Genomic DNA, 27329 nt, shown 5'->3' with positions numbered 1-27329 from the left:
TCTCCGCTCTCCAGCATCTTACGTTCTAATTGGGAACACAACTACCGTTATTCCCACTATCCCTGCTCCTGGTCAGCATTTCCCGAATAGTTTCCGTCTACTGGGCACCTGCTAAATATTCTGTGTTATCTCATTTGATCCTCACAACAAGGCCAGGGTACAGCAGCTATTGTTTTCCCCCCTGAACAAAGAGGGAAGCTAAGGCAGAGACGTGAAGTCACTTTGCGAAGGCCACAGAGCCTGGGTTTTCATTGTTTGACTCCACAGCTCATGCTCTTAACCCACATGTGATTCAATGAATAATGTATCAGGTAGGAAAAGGAAGAGAGAGTTGAATAGAGTCAGAGAGGAAAGACCAAGAGAGAAGAGATGTAGGGAGAGTTTCAAGTGGCCAGAAACATAAGGTGAATCTTGGGAGAGTGGCCATGGGTGGCTGGTTGGAGAAAAAGGGCAGGAAAAAGTAAAAGTGGACAGACAGCACCTCTATTTCCACAAGCAAAGCCAGTCCTGTCCAAGAAGGCTCGGACACAAGCTATGTCTCTACATCCTATGTCTCCCATATCCATGGAACCTGCACTCTAAACACACCTGAAAAGGTGCCTCAGATAGGATCATTTCTAGTTCATTCTTTCCAAAAGTGGGAGAAAGGTGAATTTCTTGCCCTCAAAAGGAAGGAAGCTCGGGTGTGCTTCATGATAAAATTTTGCCCAGAGAACTTCTTATGACAGGTGGCAAAAAGTCGAAATATTGTTGTGTGGGTAAACCTCGCTTTGCATATTAAACAAATTCACGAAAAGCAGTAAGAGATCACAATTTCCTGAAGTTCTCAGAGAACTCTACGATGGCATCTGTAAAGCAAACCACTGTTTTCTACAATGGAAAACAGATCCTTAACATCTGTACCTCAGAAAGCAAGATGTTTGTGTACGAACGTTGTGTTGTTACTGCCATGGAAGCATCTGTCTGTTCCAGGTCCCTGGGCCCACTGTGTAGTCCCATAGTCAACACATGTTGACCACCCACTACGTGCAGGAGCTCTAGGGCTCTGGGTGCACACTGTGGGGGACACAAAGATGCGTGGTCACCACAGGCTAACAGGAGCTGAAGACCCACTCACACACCACTAGAATCAAAGCCGTTAGAGACACACAGGGTACCACTCGTTGCTCTCAGGAAACTAGGCAAGGAGGTTCAGTTGGCCCAAGAAGATGAAGTCTGGCCATGCGTCTGAGAAATAAGTTGGTAGGCAACCCTCTTTCAGGAAGTAGGGTAGTGATGGCAGAGTAAATTTTTTTTTAAAAAGCTATCATTTCTATGATACTGTGATATACTAAGAAATGCATATTTGGGGCTGCTGGTGCAGAGCTTCCAAAACCCTTGGAATTTCCTGACAGGGGTGAGAGAAGTGTCTTGTCCTTTGGTAAATGTGGGTATCAGCTAATGAGATGCTAATGAGATGACTCTTGGCGTGGGGAGGCCTAGGTAGCTTTAGGATGGGACTGGTTGCCAGAGAAACCAACCCTGTGATTAGAGGGTTGGAACTTTGAGCTCCCTGCCCTTCCAACCTCCAGGAAGGGGAGAGGGGGCTGGAGATTGTGTTCATCCCCAACAGTCAGTGATTTAGTCAACTATGCCTATTTCATGGAACCTCCATAAAAACCCCTAAACAACAGAGGTTGGGGAGCTTCAGATCTGGCGAACACATTGAGGTGATGGGAGGGTCCACCCCCCCCCTTTCACATACCTTGCCTTATGCATCCCTTCTGTCTGGCTGTTGTATCCTTTATAATAAACCAATAATAGTAAACTGTCTTCCTGAATTTTTCAAGCTATTCCAGCAAATTATTGAACCCATGGGGAGGGTCATGGGAACCTACAGTTTATAGCTGGGTGCTCAGAAGTACGAGTGGTCTGCACTTCCAAACGGCATCTGAAGCGGGGCAGTCTTACGGGATGGAGCCCTAAACTTGCAAGGTCTGACGCTAACTCCAGGTAGATGGTGTCAGAATTCAATTGAATTGTAGGACAGCCAACTGGTGTCAGAGAATTGGTTGAAACCTGATGTCAAGAAACAAACACCACATTTGGTGTCAGAAGTGTTCTGTGGGTACGGGGTGCCTGGGTGGCTCAGTCAGTTGAGCATCTGACTTTGGCTCAGGTCATGATCTCACAGTCTGTGAGTTCAAGCCCCACATCAGGCTCTGTGCTGACAGCTCAGAACCTGGAGCCTGCTTCAGATTCCGTGTCTTGCCCTTCTCTGCTCCTCTCCCACTCACTCTCTGTCTCTCTCTCAAAAATAAGTAAACATTAAAAAAAATTTTTTTAACAAAAAAGAAGTGTTCTGTGGGTAGAAACAGATCACAGATGCACCTGGGTTTGAATTTCTGCTTCATCATATTGGCTGGGGGAAATTGCCCCATCTAAGTGTTCTCATCTGTAAATGTGGCTGACAGCAAAAATAATGCCCACATCATTCAGATTATTGAGAAGATTATACCAGAGAATGGTCTCTGGTATACAGAACATGCTCAAACATTAATTGTCGAATGTCCGGATGATTGGATGAATGAATGAATGAGTGAATGAATGATGGCTAATACTTCCATAGCATTTAATAAGTGCAATGCACTTTTCTGAGTGTTATTAACTTGTTTAGTTTTCAAAAGAGCCTTAGAAGGTTGTTATTGTCCCCATTTTACAGATGAAGAAACTGAGGCACAAAGAAGTTAACCAGGTCGCTAAAGTTAACTAGGCCACTTCAAGGAAGTGGCAAGTTTGAGTTTCAACCCCAGGTCTGACTACAAAGGCTGTGTTCTATCCCACTCGGAGGCTTTACACAGTGTTTGGTTCATGCTGAGTGTTCAACAATTGGGAGGTGTCATTGTTGTTACATTGCTATTTATGTACAGGGTAGTGTTTCCCGAAATGAGGTCTGCATATCCCTGGTGGTAGACAACATTATTTTAAGAGCATTAGTGAACTTTTAAAAAATGTCATGGCCATGATTTTATTTTAATGTATATTAGAAAGGAAAAATAAGCAGCCCATCAAATCCAGGATTTCACCAATATTATCCTTGTGACGAGGCTAAAATGTTTTTTAAGTGGGTCAATTTAAAGGCAGATATGGGGTAATAATATGACAGAAATCGGGTCAATGGTCTATTAATGTCCGATTATGACTGGTATTTGTTGGAAAGGGGCAGAGGCTTTGAAGTCATGCAGACAGAGCTGGCTTCAACACCCAGGTCTGCCACTTGCCGCCATTGAACCATGGGAAAGTTCCCTAACTTCTCTGAGCCTTTATTTCCCTATCTGTAAAATGGGCACAATGGCATCACCTCTCACATGTTGACGAAGTGGGGACTCAAGGTAATGGTGTCCTGAAAGCACCTTGCACCCCAATGCCTCAGCAATGGCCTCTCCAGCCCTCCCTCACCCTCCCATCTGCATTGCCCTCAGTCATGTCTCCATCATCTCTACCTCATCCTCCTTAATCTAGCTGAGATCCGTGATCTATCGTCGGGCACCATTCTGCGGGCCCCGGGATTCTCCTCACAACTCGACTCCAGGGGGTGAATCCCTTCTGCCTCCTCAGTTGTGTTGATAATAAGATTTGGAGACTCCATAGGAATCCAAATGGGAAGATACTCCAGGGACATGGGCAGAAATTAGATTTTTCTCAATTACTGTAGCCAAAGCGCTTCATGTTGTTCTAGTAATGCAAACTGCTTATTTGCTGTTTCCCTCTTTACAGTCCTACCCTGGTCCTGCCAGTGACTGATGGCCATGAGAAAAGAGAGAGCATGCATCCAGCACTCCCATTTTTAAGCACCCTTGATCTCAATCAGCAGAATGAGTTGGTTCCCTGGGCTTAGTGTAATAGCCTCAGTATTGTGGAAGGCGGCCAGGGAGGGAGTCACATTACAGCTGGGATCTTTGCCTTGCCTTACAGACAGAAGGATCCCCCAAAGTGAGCCACATACCAAATATCAGCAAAACGTTGGACCACGGAGTCAAAGAATCTCACACCAGTCCAGCAGGAACGGAGGGCCAGGGAAAGGCAGGACTCATGCAGTCATAGCCATTACTCCAGGTGACAGGCTGGGATTGGAACCCAAGACCTCTCAAAGTGTGGCTTTTCTTCAGACTTCTGTAGACCAGGAATGGTGGTCCCAGAGCAGACCCACTGACCTCAACAACAAAGTGCAATTTCTCATGGCTTAGCATGAGCTCAGAGACAGATGAAGGAGAATTCACTTTTGGTCAGCACCAATGCAATGTAGCAGGTGCTATGCTAAGCATTTTATACACATTATCTTATTTAATATAACCCTACAAGGTAGAAACTATTAGTATCCACTTTTTATAGACAAGGTAGTGAGGCTCAGAGATGTTGAGAAACTGGCCCAGGATCAAGAAGTCAGTACTTTCTGAGGCAGGGATTAAAACCCAGATTGTTCTAATCGCCATTTTCCTAATTGCCACAAGTTCTTCCCACTGTACCATCCAGCTTCCCGTTTTCCACTGTGGAAAGCTCTATCTTCCCTGGTATATCCCATTTGTCAATTTTAGGACCCACGTAGATATTTGTTTCACTATTCGTTTAACGCCTGGCTGCTCTGTTGGGCCGTGTGCTTTGTGAAGGCAGAGACAATCCAGTGAGAAAGACAAACATTCAACAGATGATTACATCACTCCCCTGACCACCCACCCCAGAGGGTGCCTTCTCCTCTTCAGCCTCCTCTTTCTGTCAAATTGTATCCAATAGCTCAGAGATGTGACCCGCTGCCTGTCCGTGCTTGCCTCCTCCTGGAGAACTCTACCCTCAAAGGCTGTGTACCATATGACCCTGCCTCACCAAAGCCATAGCTGATTGGCCCAGGAACAGGCACAGAACTCGTGAGTAGCCAACCTAGAGGCTAATCTACTTCTCCGGGTTTGCTTCTAAACTGGACAAGTTGAGATGGGTTCATCAGATTATCTCATGACTCTGAACTAAAAAACACAGAGGGAAGTTCTCAGTGGAAAATGATATTGAGAGAGATAGGTGGTGATGATGAGTAGAGGTGATCAGGGTCAGCCTTGATGTTAAGAGGGAAGAGAGAGAAACTATGGAGAGCAATGGAGGAAAGGTGTCAGGAAGAAGAGAAAAGAATGGATGTGCCAAGAGAGGCAGAGAAGTGACATGACCGGAAGGAGGAATGAATGGCCAGGACCTGGAGCTGCCTTATTCCCTGCCCTTCCTTGAAGACTGGTTCTTGACATTTCTCTGGGTTCCTAAGCACATGTGTCCTTTCTACCAACAAACAATAAATTTCTGTTTTTCCCTAAGGGAACTTGAGTGAAACCTATGCAATTACATAAAAATCCTTTTCCTCCAACCCATTCCTGCAGACTCTGATGTTGGTGTTGATGGGGGTGGTCACAGGTTTTAATCCATTTGTGAAAGCAAACTTCTCAAACTTCAGTGTACATTAGAATCACTAGAATGCATTTTTTTAAAATGCAGCTTCCTTAGCCCTAACCCCAGATATTCTAATTTGGTGGGTATAGATCTGAGCTGCTGTTTCAGGTCATTCTGATGCAAATGCTCGGGAAACAAATTTTAACAAACCTTGCATCTAATGGCTTTTTGTCAATTGTATTATTTCTTTTTAAGGAAGAAGTATTTCTGTTGTTTATTTATTTTTGAGAGACAGAGACAGAGCGGGGGAGGGGCAGAGAGAGAGGGAGACACAGAATCGGAAGCAGGCTCCAGGCTCCGAGCTGTCAGCACAGAGCCCAATGCGGGGCTCCAACTCATGAACTGTGAGATCATGACCTGAGCCGAAGTCGGACGCTTAACTGACTGAGCCACCCAGGTGCCCCTGTCAATCGTATTATTGTTTTCTGGCAAGGGGGGTAACTATTAACCGTCACACATGATGATACACTTTGTGCCCAGTAAAGGTCTATGTGATTCCAGGGTGTATTAGTCAGCTTTTGCTGCATAACAAACAACCAAAAAGAAAGTCTCAGTGGTGTCCAAAAATAAGCATGTTTCCTAGGGCAACTCTGCCTCAGGTCTGTTCATGTGTTTCGGAGCCCCAGAATGCAATGGCAGCAGCTAGCTGGGACATGTTCTTTTCACAATGGAAGTCAGAAGCTCCCAGAAGGGCAGGTGGAAACACGCTATGTCTCTCAAGGCCTATACTTGGATCTGGCCCACTGAGCTGCCATCCACGCTCCACTAGTCAAGCAGGTCACTGGCTACGTCGAACATCAGTGGGGCAGGAAAGTACCTTCCTCTCACAAGTGTGTAGGTGGGGGGAAATGACTGTAGAATAATCATCTAATTCACAACAAGGAATATGCAGTCTAATGATGGCACTTTGATCAGAGAGGTCATTGGGTCATACTAGGATCAAACGGCCCTGGCTGACATTCAAAGGACCAACCGTAATCAGCGCCTCTCGCACAGAGCTGTGCCTCTTTAACATCCTCCCATTGCTCTGTAAGAATCACCTGAGGAATAACGCCATAAACCTACTGCTCTATGCCCTCTCGTCTGGACAAAAAGGGCCCAGGTAGGCTCAAGTATTTCTAATCAACGACTGTTTCATCAGTCTCCATTTGAGAACATTCCATGGGCTTCAACAGGACACTGTCTCCCTCCTTAACCCCTCATTACTTGCCCTCAGAATTTGTCCCATCGTGCCGCAATATGTAAGGGCATATTTTGCACTGACGTATTCAAGACATACCCTTTTGAGGGCATCCTTGCCTCTCATCTCACCTCTAAATGATCAACTCATGCAGACACCAATGAAGTGACCTTCCAGGTCACCCATCACCATGGACCCATGGAAAATCAAAGGAAAAAAGACACATCTCTGCCGGGGGCAGCTTTGGGGGGTGGATAATAGATTCACAATAATAAAACTGGGTCTTCCCAGTTAAGACACCCCATACACATAAAAACATACAATTGCAGGACATTTACCTCTAAGCACTCCTTCCAGACACTCTCCAATCACAAAACCAAAGACAAGGAAAACCTTTTCCTTTCTAACATGCTCTATGTCACCAAGTCCAATAGAGAATCAGAGGACGGCCCTAACTTTCTCTCTTTACCTGCCCTCCAACCCATTTAGGAGGTTGGCTCTCATTCATTTGTTCATTCATTCATTCAACAAATATTTACTGATCGCCTACCTCATGCCAAACAATGTAGTATGTGTTAGGAATATGGAGATGAAACTGAGTGGCTGGGGAAGAAGAAAAACTTCAGGCAATTGATTAAATTCAGGTTTATACAAGTGAGATGCATGCGATGTACGAATTGTAATTCTTTGTTGTACCTTTTACCCTCGTGAAGATTCTCCCATGTCCTTAAGCATTTTTGCTTCTTGCGTTTTTAATTACATCAGTGGAAAAATAGAGAGAAATATTTTAACTTAAACTTAGAATCATATGCTCCAAGGTAGCCTCTAAAAAACCCACCCGTCAGTGGGCATGGGGGGTGCCAGAGGAACCTCACTGCCCTACCTAAGAAACTATCAAACGCCTAGTTTCTGAACGTAAAGGCACTATGTTCCCGGACGTCCGGATTGGTACTTCTGTGAAACCCTCACAAAAGATGAAAGACGTAGGACCCTGCCAGTTGTAACTGAAATGGTGACTCCTGTCCCTGAAGTGCCACTGTGATCCCAAAGGTACAAGGGAGCATGGATGTAGGAAATGGACAAGGCTTTGAGTAACCTCGTCTGCATTACTCAGCTTAGCCAAGGGAGAAATCCCCACATACACCCCAACACACTTCTCGACCTCTGCCTCCAATGCATCCAGTTACACAGCCCAGGCTCATTCCCCCCAAAGGACCCTGTGGAACCACCTTGCTCTGGCCCCACCAGCCACCTGCCCCCATCCTAATCCTTGCCTCTGCTTCCCCCACCCCCCGCCTCCTCCCCATGCGAACTGGGAAGGTGCACACAAAGCTTCTGTCGCTCCCGCCTCTCCTTGGAACAGGCTGCGTTATACAAACATCCACTCTTGCTCTGCCATCCATATCTCGTCCCATTCTCTTCCCAACCCCCACGTCCCTCTCTAATTATCCCAAAGAGAAGGAAGATTAAAAATTAATGCCCTGAGGATGGGAGTCAGAGATGTCATTATTTTGATTCAAACTGCAGGCATGGAAAAATCTGATCTAAGCTTTAGGAGCAAAGTAACAGAGGACAGGATTGGGAAAAACCTTGATTAATTGGAACTCACCTCTACGTAACCAGATTTTTATCTTTCCGGGCACTGAGGTTTTAAAGGAATGCCACAAAGTGTCAAGAATGAAATGCATAAAACATATTCAAGGAAAAGATGCAATTTATGGGCGCGGGGGTGTCTTGGAATCACACAAAAGGTTTAGCCTAACTCAAATACGCCAGATTCCTGTAAACTGTAATTTAATGTGTGGAATGATGAGGTCAAGGTAGTTCCTACAGGATTGCTACACAAAGGAAGATTTTGGTGTTTTCACTGCTTGTACTCTAAAGCAAAACAGAAGACTTTCCTTTAGGAAGATGTGCAATAACAAAAGTTTGAACTAGAAGGAATGTCATGTGACCTTCAGTTAGCCAGAAAAGTAAACTTGAATGAACTAGCAGCAGTCACCCAATCTCCCCCACCCCCCCATCTTATTCTCCAAATGTGCCACTTAAAGGGTTTTGCCAAATGAGCAAAGAGAAACATATGAGGAGAATTCTAAGAGCTATCATTTAATACTTAAATGTGTGCTAAGTGCTGCGTTAAATACTTCAAGTGTATTATATCTCATAATCCTCACCAAAGGTTTTATTATTATCACCCTAATTTTCAAGGTGAAGCGGCACAGGCTGAAAGGATAAATACATTAGCCAAGGTAATAAGGTCCCAAGGTTGTGTTGTTAACAAATACCAAACAACCTAGGTGACATTGCCACTCGTCCCCTCCCGTTTAAAACCACACTTTCGAAAGTTTAAGAAAGGCATGAATGTGACACAGTACAGACCAATGGTAAAAAGTGAAGTTTAAAGAGATCAGATCCGTAAAAGGGCTTTCACAGATATGCCAACCCCAGGTACCTACATAAGGGTACCAGCTGGAGAGTTGGCTACATGAATCTTGCAGATAAATGGGAATAGCCACCTACGAGGTGCCTGGGTTATCATTCAACATCTAGCACCGAAAGGTCCAAAAAATAACTTAACTTTACCAGCATCTTTAAAATTGAGCCCCCAAAATGCCAAGTCTTCTTTCCCAATGAAAAATTAAACGTCAGCAGTCATTTCTGCTGATTGAAGAAGGCAGTGTTATTCCCTGGAAAGTGACCCTAAACTGGAGGAGAAAAGGACAAGAGATCTTCGCCTTTACCTGGTGTGTGACCTTGGACAGGTCAGGTCACTTGTTCATGCCTCGCTTACGACAGTGCAGGAAATCACAGGGCATCCAGGATGCATTAGAGAGTCATGATCCAAAGAGCCACTGGGCTATTAGACACCGTCCTACCAGACACAGAAGGGAGGCTCTAAAGCCTCGGGATCCATATCACCTAGGACAGGAGGGAACCATATCCAGTTGCTGGCCAAATTCTATTCCTCCAATTCTGACCCCCTGTATCTGTGCTCAATTTCCCCTTCCCTGGGTCCCAGCCCCAGAGTAGAAGCATATCACCGAGTGCCTACATTACTCCTGTGGCCTCCTAACCCGTCTCTTTGATCCCAGGCTCTCAGCTACACTGCTACCCACACTCCTTCTGATCTGCCCCAGTTTATCCTAAAACCTTCCCAAGTACCCCTTTCACCCAATCCCCAATTCTGAAGCCTGGAGTGATTTCTCAGTGCCTACAGGATAAAATCCCCACTGTTTCCATGGGCTGTCCCATCTCGCCATTCTCCTTCCTCAACCTCTTCGCTCATGCAATTGCTCATTAAACAAATATTTACAAAATACGTACCAGGCGTCAGGCAGTGTGTCAGATGCTAGGGAACAGATTTAGTATCTGCCCTCAGGGAGCTTACAGTCAGGGTTGTTGTAGGCAAAATACCTTTAGCCAACTCTCTCTCTCTCTCTCTCTCTCTCTCTCTGTCTCTGTCTCTCTGTACACCAGCGTATTACTTTGCTAGGGCAACCATAATAAGATACCACTAACTGGGTGGCTGAAACAGAAGTTTACTATCTCACAGTTCTGGAGGCTGAAGGCAAGATCAAGGTATCAGCAGGTTGGTTTCTCCTGTGGCCTCTCCCCTTGGTCTGCAGACAGTTGCCTTCTTGCTACACCCTCACATGGCCCTTCCTCCGTGCACAGGCACCCCTGCTGTCTCTTCCTCTTATAAGGACACCAGTCACAGTGGATTAGGGCTCTACCCTTATGACCTCATTTAGCCTTAATTACCTCTTTAAAGGCCATGTCTCCAAATACAGCCACATGGCGGGGTTAGGGCTTCACCTATGAACTTGGGGGTGACACAACTCAGTCCACCATGGGACCTGCTTATGTAGTCCTTCCTCCAGTCTGCTTCTCACTAAGGAAGCCTCCCCTCACCTCTTCGAACCAGACATCCCAAATGTCACTGCTGGTTGAACTGACTCCTCCAAGACACTGAAAGTGCTAAGAGATTGGGGACAGTATCTAAGCTCATCATTATGACTCCAGGGCTCCATGCTATGGCTGACTTGGCATATAGTAGGTACTCAATAAATAGTAAATAACACACGTGGGATGGATGAACGAATGAATGAATGAATGAATGAGACTGATCTTGTATTGTGTCACATTCTCTCCTTTGAAATGAAGGCAGGGCGTTGGCCTGACCCCTTTGCTGTCCCCTCTCCTCCTATACCTGAATAGGGCCCCAAAACTTACTGAACCGAATTATGTCTGGCTACCGTCTTTTTCCATCCTTCTTCAATGACACGTGAAATGTGCTGTGGTAGGTCTTGGGTGTCCATCCATGGAGCACTTGGTTACCACCCCCTCCACTGATGCCAGGAAGACAGGCAGGCCTTCCGGGAGGGAGCTGTCAGGAGGCAGATCAACTTGTAACTGCTGCTACCTCGGGCTCCAAAGGCACAGCAGCCCAGGCTGAAGACTAAGCATTTCAGCTCATCTGGAAAGAGCTCCAGGCCCTGCATCCTCACCAGATGCGTGAGCATCCATGTGTCCACAGCCCTGCCCACGCTGGCAGCACCTCAGAGTTCAGATCACTAGGGCAGAGGAGAATTCTTCTAATGCTGCTCAGCCTCATTACAGCCTTTGACCGACCTTGGGGAGGGTGGGGTGGCTTATAGAGCTGATGTGATGAATAATATGGACATAGTTCCCAAACAAGCAAACACCTGTATGGTGTCACAAAGCCAATCCTGCTATGGAATATATATATGTGTGTGTGTGTGTGTGTGTGTGTGTGTGTGCGCGCGTGCGTGCGTGTGTGTATGCACCCATGTATATACATATGTATGACTGCAACGAAGTTGGAAGAAACGATTTTCAAAGCAAAATCTGGTTTTAAAAAGTGTAGAGGTATAACCCTAATGGCAAGGTAAAATGACAGTGAGGTGGGGCGCCTGGATGGCGCAGTCGGTTAAGCGTCCGACTTCAGCCAGGTCACGATCTCGCGGTCCGTGAGTTCGAGCCCCGCGTCAGGCTCTGGGCTGATGGCTCGGAGCCTGGAGCCTGTTTCCGACTCTGTGTCTCCCTCTCTCTCTGCCCCTCCCCCGTTCATGCTCTGTCTCTCTCTGTCCCAGAAATAAATAAAAAACGTTGAAAAAAAAAAATTAAAAAAAAAAAAAAAATGACAGTGAGGTGCTACAGTCAAGGGGCTTGGAGAGCCCCTTAATCGCAGCTTTTGTATCTGTAAAATGGGTTAATAATATCTACATCAAGATCTAAGTGAGAGAAAACAAAAGGGGTACCTACTACACTCTGCAGTACCCAGCGATTGTTCAATAGGATCCTTTCCCTCTCCTGAGCCTATTCATCTAATTTCTCAATCCTTTTTGAAAAATTCACTGAGTTTAATCATGTGTGCTTGGGAAATGACCTTTAACTACGTGTGTCTTGATTTCCTTCTTTGTCTGAAAATACACGACACCTGCTTGAGCCTGCTGGTGCAAACCGAGTCAAGAGCCCTTCTATGGAGATAAACAATCAGAAGATGTCATGATGTCAAACCCCCTCCAAGCTCCCTCCAGCCACCGAAGTGCCAAAGCTTAGCAACATCTTAGATTCACCCCCCGCCCTGCCTCTGTCGGTCTGGTGACCAGTCTAGCCATGAACCCCAACTCTCCTGCTTCTTCCTTCAAAACGTTGCTTCACTATACCCCTTTCTTCTATTCCACTCACCAGACCCAACCAATCTGTCCTCCTTTAATCAAACATATCAATCACCGCACAGAACTCCTAACCATCTCCTTAAATCCAATTTCTCCCTCTTCTTTCTATACGAGTGGACATACTAAACCAGCCACTTTGAAAGAGCAGATCCAGCTTTAGGACCACAGGAAAAGAGGAATCTCAAAGCAACCATGTTCAACCAATGTTTTTGGGGGCCTACTGTGTGCCAGGGGATGGAGAGATGGATGAGGCTGTTCCCTTCTCCAGTGAGTCGACAATCTGGTGCAGGGGTGTGACATGTGGAAAAACATCTGGGCCACGAAGAAAATGTGGTGAACTGTTAACTCTGGCAGCACTTGAGCGAGGTATAGGAACATGGGGAGGATCCACTCTTTTTTTTTTTTAATATTTTTTAAGTCTATTTATTTTGAGAGAGAGCAAGTGTGTGAGCAGGGATGGGCAGAGAGAGAGAGAGAGAGAATCCCAAGCAGCCTCCATGCTGTCAGTGGAGAGCCCGACGCAGGGCTTGAACCCACAAACTGAACCGTGAGATCATGACCTGAGCCAAAATCAAGAGGCGGACGCTTAAGTGACTGAGCCACCCAGGCTCTCTGAGGAGGATCCATTCTTCACAGAGGATGGATGAGGGGCCTCGAGGGGGCACCGTCCAGGGGCCACAACGCATAAGCAAAGTCTCAGGAGTAGGAGGAAATGGGCAGGTTGTTCACAGAACAGCAATCAGAGTCTGGCAAGAGGACTGGGTAAGAGACACTGGGTGACTATGACGGTCACAGCAGTCCCCTCTTACTGATTACTTACTACGTCCCAGGCACGGTGCTAAGCACCTTACAACCTATGAGTAAATACCACTAGGAGCAAAGCTCAGGGAGGTTACAGAACTTCTCCAGGCTTGAAGCTGAGGTCAACAAGACTCCAATGAGATTCAAACTTTTACCCATTACACGCCAGAAGTTGGCCACAGCATAAAGTGCCAGAAGCGGAGGAGAGTGTCTTCTTCGGAGGACACGGTGGGGAAATCATTAACTAGGATATAATAGCTGGATTCCAGGAAGACTAATCTGGCCAGGAGCGGAGGATGGACCAAAGAAGAAATGGAGACTTCTCCAGGAGAAGCCAGGAGACTATGCTACCAACCAGGCAAGAATTCTCCAATCTGAAACTCGGTAGCGAGATCAGAAAGAGGAAAAAGAGCCGCCAGATACATGGTGGCTTAAGAGCAAGTGTGCCTGATGACTGTGTGGAAAAGTAGTGAACTTGGCTGGGGGCGGGGGGGGGGGGGGGCGGGGGGATGCGGGGAGGGGCAGGGCAAAAGGCAAAAGATGATTCTGAGTGCAACCACAGGTGACCGGGAAGTTGGGGACGCCGTTAATAAAAACGAAGAGGAGAACCTGATAGGGCAGTAGGATAATATATTCCCCTCTGCAGGGCAGGATTTGGCAATCCAGAGCAGTTCAGCCAACCTTGGAGATTTTAATTACACTAAGCCCGAGTTCACCCTCTCCAAAGTCATTTTTTAAAACACTGTCTCCAGGATGCTTTCATGCTGAGAAGCTGACAGCCAGGAGAATTCACACTAAACCATCTCTGTCACCACTCAGTCATCAAGTATCTTAAGAACCCCTGAACAATTCTTATTTTACAGTGTTCATCCTCTGTGGGAAAGCTCCATCTGTGAAGGACAAACTTCTAAGGAGGAGTAGAGAAAAATCAATCAAAGAGTCATTCCCCTGACTGATCAATAGGTGTCTGTCAGGGAAATTTTACTTCTCCCATCTATGCGAGTTAAGTGGGTTCTTACCACACTGAACAATACTTACCTCACTGAATTTCTGTCCGTAGCAATTTGCAGCCCTGTGCCTCTCTGGATTTTTCCTGACTTTAGCACAAAATTTAAATTTGATAAGTGCTGGGGAATGCACGGGACCTACTGCCCAGAGTGATGCCAAGAGGAGTCACCCGAGGGGAAGCTCTGAATGGAACCCATCTAAGTGGCACGATGAGAGTGGGCATGTGCACATCGAAAATCAGCCATCTGATTGTCCCATGGCCAGCTCCTTCTTATCAGTGAGGTCTCCAGTCACAAGCACTTCCTCAGGGAGGCATCCCCTCCACTCCACTAAGCCACACCCTCTTGGGAGCAAAGAATTGTCTGTGTCTTGATCTGTATGGTAGCTACACAGATGTATAAGAGGTATAAAAATCCACCGAGCTGTAAACTTAAGAAGCATGCACTTTACCGACGTTAAGTCACCCCTCTATTAAAAAGGAAGTGAAAACTGATTATAAATATGAAATCCACCCCTCCCTCACCCATTACACCACTATGCCCTATTTGTTTCCTTTAGAGCATAAACCATTGTCCACAAATAAATGATGTAGTCACTTGCCAGCCGTTTACTGTTCGGAGAGGCACGCCCCCGACACAGTAGCCGCTAGTCACATGTGTTTATTTCAGTTTAAATAAACTAAATGAGATTTAAAATTAAGGTCCTCGGTCACACCAGCCACATCTCCATTGCTCCGTGGCCAGCTATGGCTAGGGGATACTACATTGTATGGTACAGAAACAGAACATTTCCATCGCTGCAGAAAGTTATACAGGACAGCGCTGGTCTAAAATGTAAGCTTCGGGGCGCCTGGGTGGCTCAGTCGGTTAAGCGTCCGACTTCAGCTCAGGTCACGATCTCGCAGTCCATGAGTTCAAGCCCCGCATCGGGCTCTGGGCTGATGGCTCGGAGCCTGGAGCCTGCTTCTGATTCTGTGTCTCCCTCTCTCTCTGCCCCTCCCCCATTCATGCTCTGTCTCTCTCCGTCTCAAAAATAAATAAACGTTAAAAAAAATTTTTTTTAAATAAATAAATAAAATAAAATAAAATGTAAGCTTCAGGACAGAGACCTTGTCTATCTAGTTTATCCCTAGCTCCTAGATGGTGTTTGGCACATGGAAGGCACTTATTATAAATACTTGTTGAAAAAAATGAATGAAGGAATTTTGTAATACCAAAAAAAAATCAGAGAACAAAAACAAAAACCTGGAAACATTCTAAATGTACATCTCTAAGGGATTATTCAAATAAACATCAGCGCATCCTACAATGGAACTCTATTTAGTAATTAAAAGGCATGGGAAGGTGTGTATGTAGTGACTCAGACAGAGATGTACACTATATTAAGTGAAAAAGCAAGTTTCTTAAAAATATGTACAATGCGATTCCATTTTTATTAAGAAACACAAACTAACATAGTCAGGAGTGGTATATATCAAACTGTTAATAGCAGTCAGTGCTGGATAGAATTAGAGAGAAGAGGAATTTTCACTCTGTATTCTTCTGTAATGTTTGAATGTGTAATGAGGATGTATTACTTGAGGCTTTCTTTTTTAAGACTTAAGACAAAATCACATGCAACCCTCTAAGAACAAAAAAAGACTCCCGCATTGCAAACTGTCCCAAGAATATACAGAACAGTACTTAAATAATTACCAAGTGCCAAATTCCTTACCACCTTTACTTCATTTAATCTTAACAACCTGCAATTAAATACTACCATCCTCTTTAAAAATGTAGAATCTAAACATCAGAGAGGTTAAATAGCTTTCCCAGGGTTGCACAGCTAGCATGCAGCAGCACATTTGGCATCTGAACCCAGCTTTCTGGGGTCAGCAGCTCATGGCACTCTTTATGCAGAAAGCACAGGCAAATACCACCAAGAGGAACCCACAACTAGCCACTCCATCTACATGAAACCCCAAACAAGGGCCAAGCTACATTGAGTTGCATGAAACCAACCAAACCCTAGAGAAAGTGACTTTTGCTGCTCAGGACAATAGGAAATATATCAAAATTGAAGCTAATCGCCCTCCCTCTGCCTTGTCCCCCTAGCTCGCCACCACGGTCCTACACACATACACATGCACACACGCACATATATGTGCACACATGCACACTTACATGCGTGCACGCACACATACGTGCACCCACATGCATGCACGAGCACACACACGTGCACACATGCACGCACACACACAAACTGACAGCAATGCCACAAGGATCAGGTGCCAATGAACGCCTGGTAACTTAAGCATGCTGGTGGAGACTTCCCAGCTCCCATGCAGATGCCTTGATTGTGCCTTTGTTGGATTCTGAGCCAATCCCCCCTGAAGAGAGTTTTCAGCTCACCCGAGATATCTGAGCCAAAACGCTGCAGAGTCGCCTTTCAGCTCCGTGGACAAGACATTCCAGGCTGCACGCCGGGAGGCTTGTTTAGCTTCACACTTGACGCAAATGGGGTGTGTGTTTACCCACAAACACACACATGCACACACCAACAGAAGCTGCCGCTGCCACCAACAGAAGCTGCCGCGGTGGCAGTATTTCTAGAAGCCCAGACACTGTACTCGAGCAAAACTGTACTTGAGCAAGACAGAACGGGATCCCGATGCCTCTCGGGAAAAACAATCTCATTCCTCCTCAGGAAAGTTTCAACCACAGCCTGGAAAATTCAGTAGGAGATGAAATGTAATACTCTAGTAAGCCTTATTTTGCCAGCGCAAGTGAGAGCTCACTCAAGCGTAGAGAGTCATTAAAATGGATCTTACATATATCATTATAAATTTAATAATCGCCATGACGGCTAGAGTTCAAGTTAAAATGAATGTCAGCTGAGCATGACCAATTGATGTTGCCCCAGCTGCTGCAGAGCCTCACTTGGGGTTATACTCTACTTGCAGAGGCTCCATAGTACATGTGGACCCAACACAGCCAGAGCCAAGAACACAGATGGGAAACGCAGACATCCGCACCTAGCCAAGGAGAGGCCGTCATAATTGCATATTATCTCGGTGTACCAGCCCAATTAAAATTTTCTACAGTGTCAGAGGTCCCAAATGTTCCTCCGCTAAGTGTCTGGATACCAAACTTGGCTAACATTTCGTAAAATGCAGTCAATCTCAGGTTCTGTTCACAACAATTACCGATTGTCCTCCAGTCTCTCAGAAAGCTCCTGCAGAAAGAGGAGCAGACAGACCCAGCAGGTTATACACTGAGTAAGTCAAACACCACAAAACAAATTTACTTATCTAGGCGCCTAAGATAGTGGGCATTCTTCCTGCATTAATGGTAAGTGTAGTTTCAGGAATGGAGTATTTTTCTTTAGGAATGGAATCAGTATCTATGCTTATAAAGTGTAATTTGTTTCCGTTGACTTTTATCCTTTGAAAGTCAGAGCGAAACCCCATCCAAAATCCTTTTCACGCGCGCGTGCGCGCACACACACACACACACACACACACACACACAGCTATCTAAATTATAGGCAAAAGTTGTAAGGCTAATTTTCACCTCCACTTGTTTTTCTCCAGGAAGAAATGGTCTTTGGGAAACAGGAGAGGAATACTCCACTCCACACCAAGAGATCACCAGAAGTTTTTCTGACATCCACAACATTTCAAAGGAAATATCGGAAATTATTTTCAGATTAACACGGACTCTGGCTCTGCTTGAGCTACATTTAACCCTTGCCATCGCCTGGTCCTCGCAGTTCCCCTGGGAGTGAGGAGACACAGCTTTGGCTTTCTTTCGAGACAACCAGCCACTCAGTGCTACTCCTGAATGTGTCTGGCTTTTAAAGGCAACTTGAACTTTAACCGGTAGACACGGGTCCTGGGTGACTGCAGCTTTCAGACCGATGACAGCAAATGACCCACACTCAACAGGCCTTTTTAAATGGCTGTGACATTCTCACAGATGGGGCCAAAGCCTGGAGTAGGATATGTTTTTGATCCGTAAACACAAGAGCCAGCAGACCACGCAGAGCATAACTCAAACGAAACCACTGCTGTCAGGAGCACCATTTCCAAAAGGTGCTAAGAGTGTGTGAATCCCAAAGGGGGCTTCCGTGCAAATAAGCTCATATTCGACTTCGAGAGCACACCACTTTTTGTTAACTCCTAGAGCAACAGCTTATAAATCTTTGACTTTCTGGCTTGCGGGCGAGATGCGGTTTTCTCCCCCTTCTTCCTCTGTCCCCTCGCGCACTTCAAGCCCAGCACTAGGACCTAGCAAATCAGGAGCCCCCACCCCCCCTGCTTCACCCGAGAAAGACAAGCAAGCATAACGAGGACACAAGGTTCTGACCACCACCTGGGTTCTCTGCATCGAGTTTAGCAATTCCAGCACCACAAGCCAAGAGACGAGAGTTCTACCCACTCACCCTCTTTTGATCTTCCAGTCCGTGGGTGACCAGCTTTCTCTTCTGCTGTTGGCTGGCCTCAGAAACCGGTTCCATTTCCCAGGAACAAAATCCCTCTCTCCTTCAGCGAGGCTTCCAAATCCACGGAGGAGGAAAATATCCCAGGCAAAAGGGGCGCATGCACGCGGCCGGACACGGCCCTCTCCAGCCGAGGAAACGCACGCAACCTCTTCAAAGGTCTTCCCGACTTCTTAAAACCCACTCGGGGACCTCACTCGCCATCACTGCCTCAGCAATGAGGGCGGCTGCGGCTGGCATGGTGCGAGCTGGGAATTAGGGCTTTACTTCAGTTCCAAGACCGGCTTCCTGAGAGCCCAGGGGACAGATCTGGGCAAAGACGAGTCCATGTCCTGGGGCACGTGCCACATTACTGCCCCTGAAATCCTTTCCCTCACTGTCTCCTTGGCACCGATAATTTATATGTCAGTAACGATGTAAATGGGCATTTAATCCACCGCGCTGATAGCATCCACATCCCTCTCCGGCAGCCCCCGACTCCCATAAATCACCGCCGACGCTGCTCGCAAAGCCGCCCCTCACAGTTCCTGCCAGCGTTCATCACAGAGGCTGCTCCCCTCCCGGGCTGTCGTCTTTCTTCATGGAGTCAGACCCATACCTGAGGAGACAACGTTCAACAGATTTGTCTTCCGTGGAAGAACTCAGGTGTGAGCTGTCTTGCCCACCATCTGGAGCCCCAACCAAGCAATAGCCAGCGGTCTTGCTCCGAGCCCCTCAGCACCCCCAGCACATCCATGGACGAGCAACCGGGGGGCCTCATGGGGTCCCCCACTCCTCCTGGTGAGAGGCACACAGAGGACCCTGTTCTTGAAATCGGCGCACCAGAGCCTGAAATGGGTTATCTTTCAAACCCGGGGTGGGGGGGTGCGTCACCATCACCACCACAGGAATAAGGCACCCAGGTAGGATGAGCCAGGGAAGCAGGGGTCTGTGAAGCAAAAAGCCATCACCATTTCCTCCTCGGTTACAGCTGCGGAGGCGGCGTGTGGCCGGCGGGACGCCAGGGTCGCTGGGGAGGCGAAAAAGAGCAGCCTCGATCAGCTGAGGGCTGAAAGGCGACTGTGCTACCGAGCTGCTGCGTTCCCTGCCTTGGAACCTGCAGGCAGAGCAGGCACCCAGTCACCTCCCGGCTGACGTCACAGAAGCTTGAAGGGACAGGGAGGGAGGAGAGGGGAGGGACCTCCCCACCCAGGAACACGTTTCGCACGGGGTGTGCCCTTCCTCGGGCGCATCCGAGAGGTGGGAACGTATTTGAGAATTCCCATGAAGAGGCACCAACGCATAATCATGAATGCCTCTTCCCATACATCGCACCAGCAGTACCAGGGAAGAAAGAAAAAAGGGGGGAAAGCCCTTCACTGCAAGGCATGAGTTTCTTGCCAGCGTTTCTAATCAACTCGCTGGCCATTCTACAATTCAGGCCGCGCCAGCCTCCGGGAGAGCTGTGGGCAGATCCGGCCACAGTGGGCACGAGACAGAAGCCCTCAGACCATCCCTTGCAGCTGTCCTGACCGGTGGCTACTTTGGAATGAGGCCGACGCCATCCCCTATCACAAAGGGCTTCCGCACGGCTCAATGCCAAAGCAGGTTAAAAGGGGGACAAGAGACTCAGCCACAAAGGGCTCGTGAGGAGGAAGAGGGGAAATGCTTTTCTCTCGGGGAGGGGAGAGAAGTGGCAGAAAGGTTGAAGGCTTGTCCTAAACCACAAAAGACACTCCACCAGAACAGATTTTGGCAAGTGAATTCCCAAGTCACAAATGCTCTGAATTTGGCAGGAATCGATGAGAACGAAATGTCCAGAGGAGGGGCACCTCCTTTAGCCAAGGGCGGCTGACATTAAAGGCAGCACGGGTGAGACCCTCTGCTAGCCCAGGAGACAGCTCAGCTTCCACAGAGAAGGAGGCACCCTCTGGTTGCCCAGCATCACTATCTCCAAAGCGCCCTTGAGGGATTCCCGGCAAAGGTGAAACCTCAGATCCGTGCTTTTTCATTCCAGGTCGCAACGCAAATACATTCCGGCAAAAGTACCCTTTTCTGAATCTACACCGAGACCTCAAACTAGGAGTCTCAGACAGATGTAGGTCTGAATCTCCGCAAGTGAACTCTTAAGCAAGTTACTTAAGTAGCTTAACCTCTCTGAGCCTCCGTGTTCTCATCTGTAAAGTGGGGCTGATGATCGCACACAAGAGTGGGAAGACGGATCACCTGCCGACAAAGGGCAGGTGAAATGTTCACCGCTAGCATGTGTTGAATGCTTGCCACAGGGCAGGCACCGTCTACTGATTTACACATTCATTCATTCAGTTTATCTCTATCAAGGGCTTGTTGCCAGCTCTCTTGCCTCAGTGAGGGGTTCTTAGCTCTGTGTTAGAAATAAGAAAATGGATAAGGAAGGTCAAGTAAGTTAACTAAAGACACACAGTAAGTTGCAGGGCTGAAATTTGAACCCAGATCTGACCTCACAGTCCTTGCTCATATCCGGGCCTCTTTGGCAGGATCACTGTTATTTGGCTTTTCACAAGCAGCCTGAATCCAGAGTCCACACTTTTTACAGCTCCTGGCTCCCCTCGTGACAAGTAACAATAATTTTTTTAAAAAGACAGGTGCCAAAGGGTCTCCTACTTGGAAGGGGCTTCTCCAGAGGAACTGTTTCATTCACAGCTCTGGGCTCCTTCACTCTGCACCCGGCCCTAGCTCTCTCTCTCCCGGGTGAGACCCTGTCACATCCCATCAGGCCAGCCGGCGCACACGCCCCAAGTGCACATGGGGACAGACGTTCTCACCACAGAAATCCCTCCCCATCAGCGGGGAGTGAGAGGGTGTTCAACCCCTCCTGGGAGCCTTTTGTTGTTTTCTGGGAGCCAGTCTCCACCAGTTCTGGGGCCATTGCTGTCCTGGTGCTGGGGATGGTGGTGGAGGGGTGGAGGGTACAGGGTACCCAAGAAAGGGGACAGCAGAGATGCTGCTGTCAGCTAGCTGTTGTATCCAATCTGTTTCCCGATTCAGGAGGGAGGGCTTCCCTGGAGCAAGTCCTGATGTAAAATCTCTGGTTTCTCACTGCCCAGAGAAATCTCAGAAAGTTTAAACACACTTAAAAAAACAAAACAAAACAAAACAAAAACCTGAAAGGTAGGACTAAGAGAACACTTAATGGATTGTTGAAAAAGCAACACATTTGCTGGAATGATCCCTAAATGCAGCAACATGTCACTAGCTTCTCTCTGTGCCATAAGTCAGCCAGGAGCAGCTGTAAGGGAAGGAGGAACGAGGAGGAGGAGGAGTCTGGACCCAATTGCACCATAAGATGGGGGATGGGATATTTAGGGCAAGTCCCCGCCTCCCCCTTAAAGTCCAGAAGATAAATCTAGTCATATTGAAGACATCCTGAACACACTGTCAGGGCTTTCTCTGGCCTGGACCAAACACAGTCTCCAAAAAAGCTTCAACTTCCCATTCCACAGCGGCTCAAATCCTTCCTGCTTTCTGGGCAATCCCTGAGGGGGAAAAAAATTTAAGACTCTGTTTGGAGGTACAGTCCCAAATATGGGGGTCCAGGAAAGGATCTACTCTCAGATATAGAGGCATCCCTCCAAGAGGCCCACTGAGGTTCCTTCCTGCAATAAAACTCTATTCCTTGATTAATGCCAATTTGGGATTCCAGGTGCTAGACAAGCCACAGGCCAGGCCCGCCCAGGTAGAAGGCACTCCTTCCTTCCTTCCGCCTCTGCGTTAGAATTGTGAGCCCATTTTATATGGTTTCCTAAAACATCCTTCTTAAATTCTCCAGAGTTTTTAAAACTGGGCAAAGCCCCCTTGGCTTTCTCGCCTCTCTCTCCCTCTCTAGCCCCACCAAACCTCCCTCTCCCAGGTGGCTGGAGACTGGGAAAACTGGTTTTAAACCTGGATTAAATGTTGGGGGAGGGGGGTTTTCCGTGGTGGTGAGAAAGGGAAGCCTGACCTGTTTCATCTTATAACTGTAGTTCAGTTTCTGAAACAAGGGTGCATCCGTCTTTCCAATGGTCTAATTAACACTCATCACCAACACAGCATTTTTAATTAGTCTTCAGTGCCAATAGGGGAAACGAGGAGCTTCTTGGAAACCTAGCCTTTCATTAATCAATCAATAAATAAGTTACATAAGATGTAAGAAAGACAGCCAAGGAACCAGGGTGGTTTCCAGGCTGGGTTTTTAATTTGGGTGGGTTTTTTTGTTTGTTTGTTTGTTTTTTTCTTTTTTGTTTTTCTCTCCCGAAGGGAGTCGGCCGAGCCGGCCGCTACTGCTAAGCCGGCGAGGAGGGCTGACCCAGCCACCAACCCCCGCCTTTATTTGCGCCCGGCAAGCGAGCGGAGCGTGCTCCCGCCTCTTCCCTGAAGAAAAGAAAGGATCACACACAAAAATAAGTCACTAGGGCCCCAGCTGGGCCGCGCGGGCTGCCTCTGCCGCCACCGGGGTCCCTTTGCCCGCAAGAAAGGAGCCGGCTCAGCGGAGCGCACACCCGGGAGGCGCCGCGGCTCCCGGCGCTCGGGCGCCCCCTCCCCGCCCGTGCCCTCGCCCCTCGGCCTGCGGCTACCCCCAGCGTGGGAGAGAGAACGCCAGGGAAAGGAGAGGCCCGGCCTCGCTGCCCCCGGCTCGGATCCACCTACACACACACACACACACACACACACACACACACACACACACACACGGATATGGACACAGGGAAGAGACTCAGACACACACGGACACAGGCGTAGTAGACACTCACAGAGATCCAGACATACACACACGTAGACTTAGAGGCACACACACACACACCCAGATACCTACAGAAGCTGAGATCACACACCAGGAAGCACACCCACCCAGAGAGGGTCACACGCAAACAGGTACCAGAGCGAGGTGGCTAGAAAACGGAGGCACAGACAGAAAACACGCGCGCGCACACACCCACACACTCATAGGTACACAAGACAAGCATACAGAGAGGAAACACACGCACACAAAAACCGAAAATACACAGACATGCCGACAGAAGGAGCGGCAGAGATAATCAGACACAAGCACTCGGAGAGGGCGTTCACAGACACCCACGCCAACAGCAAGCAGAGGGACCCAGACGTGAGGATACACCCAGAGATACAGTCAAGCAGAGGGGAACGCACAGAGGCACGCAGACACCAGACACCCGGAAACACGGGAACACGCACACGGAGATCCACCCAGCCTCGGGCACGCACACCCGGAGGGACGCACACCCACTCCGGCTGGGGGCGTGTGCCGCGCCGCCGAGGCGGGGAAAGTGCGCCGCGGAGCTCCAGCACCGCCTCGCAGCCCGGCGCCGCGCGCCCCAGCCCGCATCTGCCGGGGAACACTTTCCCAGCACGTTTCTGAACAAGGGCCCGCCGGCCGTCGGCGTGCGCGGGTGGCTGAGCGCCCGCCCGCGGGGTCTCTGTGCTGCGGCCGCGCCGGCTGAGGAGGCCCCGACCCTCCGCCAGGGTCCCCGAGCGGAGGTGTGGCCCCTGCGCGGGTCGGTGCGGGGCCAGCCCACTCCCCACCGGCAGTCCCCGCCCTGCCCGGCCCCGGAGCCCAGCACAGGGCATCCCCAAGTCCTCTCCTCCCTGCTCGTCCCGTCGCACTGCAAACTTTCCCCCGGCCGCTCGTGGCGCGGGGCAGCCCGGCCCAGCCCTGCCCTGGGAGGCGGCGCGGCGAGCTCCTACCTGCGCCCACGCGGCTTCGCGGAGCCGCAGCCTCCAGCCGGTCTCGCACCGCGCTCCGGCCAGCGCTCCTCAGCCGGGGCCGCCGCCGCTGCCGCCGCTCCTTCCCCTCCGTTACCCGGGAAACCGCCTCCTCCTCCCTCCCGCCAACCAACCAACAACGTTCACATGGCGCCGCGCAGCCAATGGGCGACCTCGCCATCCCGGTCCCCTTGCAGGGTCCCGAGCCCTTTCCCAGGCTAGGGGACCGAAGAGAGAGGCAGGGGCCTCCCTGGAGCTGCTGCTACTCAGAAGGTGGGCCCGGAGGGAGTTGAGGAGGGCTGGGTAGAGAGAATCATCCGGTCCTGCCTACTGGTGTCCTTCTTCTCCTGAACCTGACACTTTAAGGAAGACCTGCATCGCTGGAGAACCTGAGGCGATGTGTGAGGTCACCTAGGTCAGTCTTCCACTAAATCCAGAAATCCTGGGGGCAGCTTCCCTACGGGGAGCTGTCCAGCCTATGAACACCTCTGGGGGGCAGGGGGAGCGGCTGCGTGGTGAGAGGGCTCACAATCTCCCATGCAATGCTTCGTTCTTCTTGTAGAGCTCTGACTGGGGGGACAAGTTCTTGCCAGCACGGACCTGAAGCCTGCCTCCATGCCAAGGTCCATTTCTGTTCTCTTGGACACGCAGAACGAGGCTTCCTGCCCAGCAAACAGTCAGGACTTCAGAAACTAGAAGGCAGTGCATCCTACCCCCCAGTGAGCCTTCTTCAGAAACGTCTTCATTCATCTTCCGTCTTCCCTCAGGGCCACTGTGAAATCAGAGAGGTTTGTGCTCAGCTGTGTCTGTCCACTTCTTTTTCATGAGGTGGTCGAGTATGTAAGTCCCTGGAGAGGAGGAATCTCAGGATCCCAGCACTATTTGCAAATAAGATTCGAACTGGGGAAAAAAAAAAAAAAAATCTCTCATCTCCTAAAACGAGGCCGGGCTCCAAAACATAGAGTACAAGGAGAGGTGCTAGGGTCCCTCCTATTTCATTCTCCAGTCAAAGCTTGCTCCATCAGGTGCAGGGTCCAAGGTGAGAAGGCAAGGAGTCTTGTTGGTCCTGATAAGAGGGTGGCCCGCCCTTTCCAGAGCCCACAGACGCTACTAAGCCACACAGGGTCTGTCCACCAGCTCACCAAAACAGGAGCTTGGGACAGAGGCCAAAACGGAAGGCCAGTTCTACTGCTGGTCCCCTGGGTGAGCTGTGGGAGGTGATCCCAGCTCAGAAAGTAGGCGTGCCATCTGCCATCAGAACAGGAGGGACTGATGAGGCACACACACCCCTCAGCTCCAACTACCACTCCCCAGGTCTGGTGGCAGGAAAGGTGCTGGAGCCTCCCTATGCTGGGAGCAGAGGGCCCAGCTGTGAGATGGCCGCCGTGAGGGAATCGCAGCAGGGGTGGGAGGCCACCTGTGCTCACGCTCACTCAAACGTGTACACACACATTACACACCTGGGTCGTGCCCCAGAGCACCACACTTAGAACTGGAAAATGGTCTGCGGCCGTCCCACCCTCAACACGCCCGATCTCATCTCATCTCAGAAGCTAAGCGGGGTCAGGCCTGGTGAGTGCTTGGATGGGAGAATTGAAAAATGAAAACTGAAAACCATTTTCTTAGCCAATTCCTGCAAGTCTCTGTGAGGCCACGCAAGGAAGACCAGCAGGGGAATGGTAGTGAGTGACATCATGTGCCCGGTTGTAGGGAGTGTGATATAGTTACGAGAACACAGAAGTAAATCAAACGGCTTAGGCTGGGATCCCCTCTCTGTCATTTGTCAGATACACGTTCTTCTCCCTGCACCTAAATTTCCACATGTATGAAACAGAGAAGCTATATTCCTCCTGACAGAGATGTTCTGAGGATCGGATGTGACCATGAATGCTTTGTAAGCAATAATGCACCTTGCAGAGGAGGGCTTTTACCAAAAGATCCAGTTTGCCCTGTGAGGGTTAGTTTTGTGTGTCAACTCAGCTAGGCTGCGGTACCCAGCTTTTGGTCAAATACCAGTCTAGATGTTGCTGGTGGAGGTCATTTTTAGAGGTTTTCAGAGGTGATCGACATTTAAATCAGTAGACTAAGTAAAGCAAAGTACCCTCCCTAATGACTAACTAATCGAGTTAGTCAAAGTCTGATGAGGAAAGACCGAGGTCACCGAGGAAGAAAAAATCCTGCCTCCATACTTGTCTTTGGACTCAAGACTACAACATCAACTCTTTGCTAGGTTTTTTTTTTTTTTTACTTGAGTTACAAAGAGAGCTTCTCAAAGGAGCACCTCTTTTTTTTTTTTTTTTTTTTTTTTTTCCTGTCTCCTGCACCTGGTATAAATCAAACACATTAGATGCTTAGTGGATGGCTGGCTGGCTGGCTGGCTGGCTGGCTGGCTGGCTGGCTGGCTGGCTGGGTGGGTGGATGGATGGATGGATGGATGGATGGATGGATGGATGGATGGATGGGTGAGTGAATCCTCTATCAATACCTTGTTCACACCAGCCTGGGAAAACAAGCAGGGAAAGGGGAGTGTCCACTCCTCCCTTCTATACCCTTGCATGATATCAGCTTTATCATCACCCACCATCTTGCCTTTCTTTTAAGACAGCTCGATTTGTCTCTTCCAGCATGCCTCACTTTAACCTCAAAGTCCTCAAATTAACTTCCCTCTATACTCCCCCACTCCATCCTTTCCTTCCGCACAGACCCCTTAGGTCTACAGTAAATTATGCCTGTGTTTTCTTGCTCCTTCATTTTGTTGATAGATTTTGTTGAGTGCCTACATATGCCAAGAACTTTTATGTCCATGAAGGATGATTTTATTAACGAGAACACAGGGAGAATGAGAAAATCACTGAGAAGTCAGAAAAAGAGGACCCAAAGTTTGCAATAAAAGATATAGCCTTTCAGGTGCTCGTTCAAAGCCTGCATGCCCTTGGTTTACTCACACTTTTCATGGGACTGATTATTTAGTTTCC

General features: G+C 48.6%; 1 protein-coding gene across 2 annotated transcripts in view; it reads right to left on the bottom strand.

The window, feature by feature from the left end:
• The window catches only part of NAV2 (neuron navigator 2), a 741392-nt gene extending 716960 nt beyond the window's left edge, over nucleotides 1–24432 (bottom strand). The window contains exons 1-2 of one of the 2 annotated variants that reach the window (XM_058688453.1): nucleotides 24337–24432; nucleotides 18580–19234 (exon numbers count right to left, since the gene is read on the bottom strand). In XM_058688453.1, the coding sequence (XP_058544436.1) occupies nucleotides 18580–18654 (75 nt within the window). In that variant the 5' untranslated portion in view covers nucleotides 18655–19234; nucleotides 24337–24432. Of the gene's footprint in view, nucleotides 1–18579; nucleotides 19297–24336 lie in introns of those variants that run through there. The other variant, XM_058688452.1, reaches the window with a different exon arrangement.
• Nucleotides 24433–27329: the final 2897 nt, after the last annotated feature.

This window comes from Neofelis nebulosa, chromosome 10, assembly GCF_028018385.1.
Source record: "Neofelis nebulosa isolate mNeoNeb1 chromosome 10, mNeoNeb1.pri, whole genome shotgun sequence".
Classification (NCBI taxonomy): Eukaryota; Metazoa; Chordata; class Mammalia; order Carnivora; family Felidae; genus Neofelis; species Neofelis nebulosa.
The sequence above is the reverse complement of the archived record's forward strand: the minus strand, read 5'-3'. Positions and strand labels throughout refer to the sequence as shown.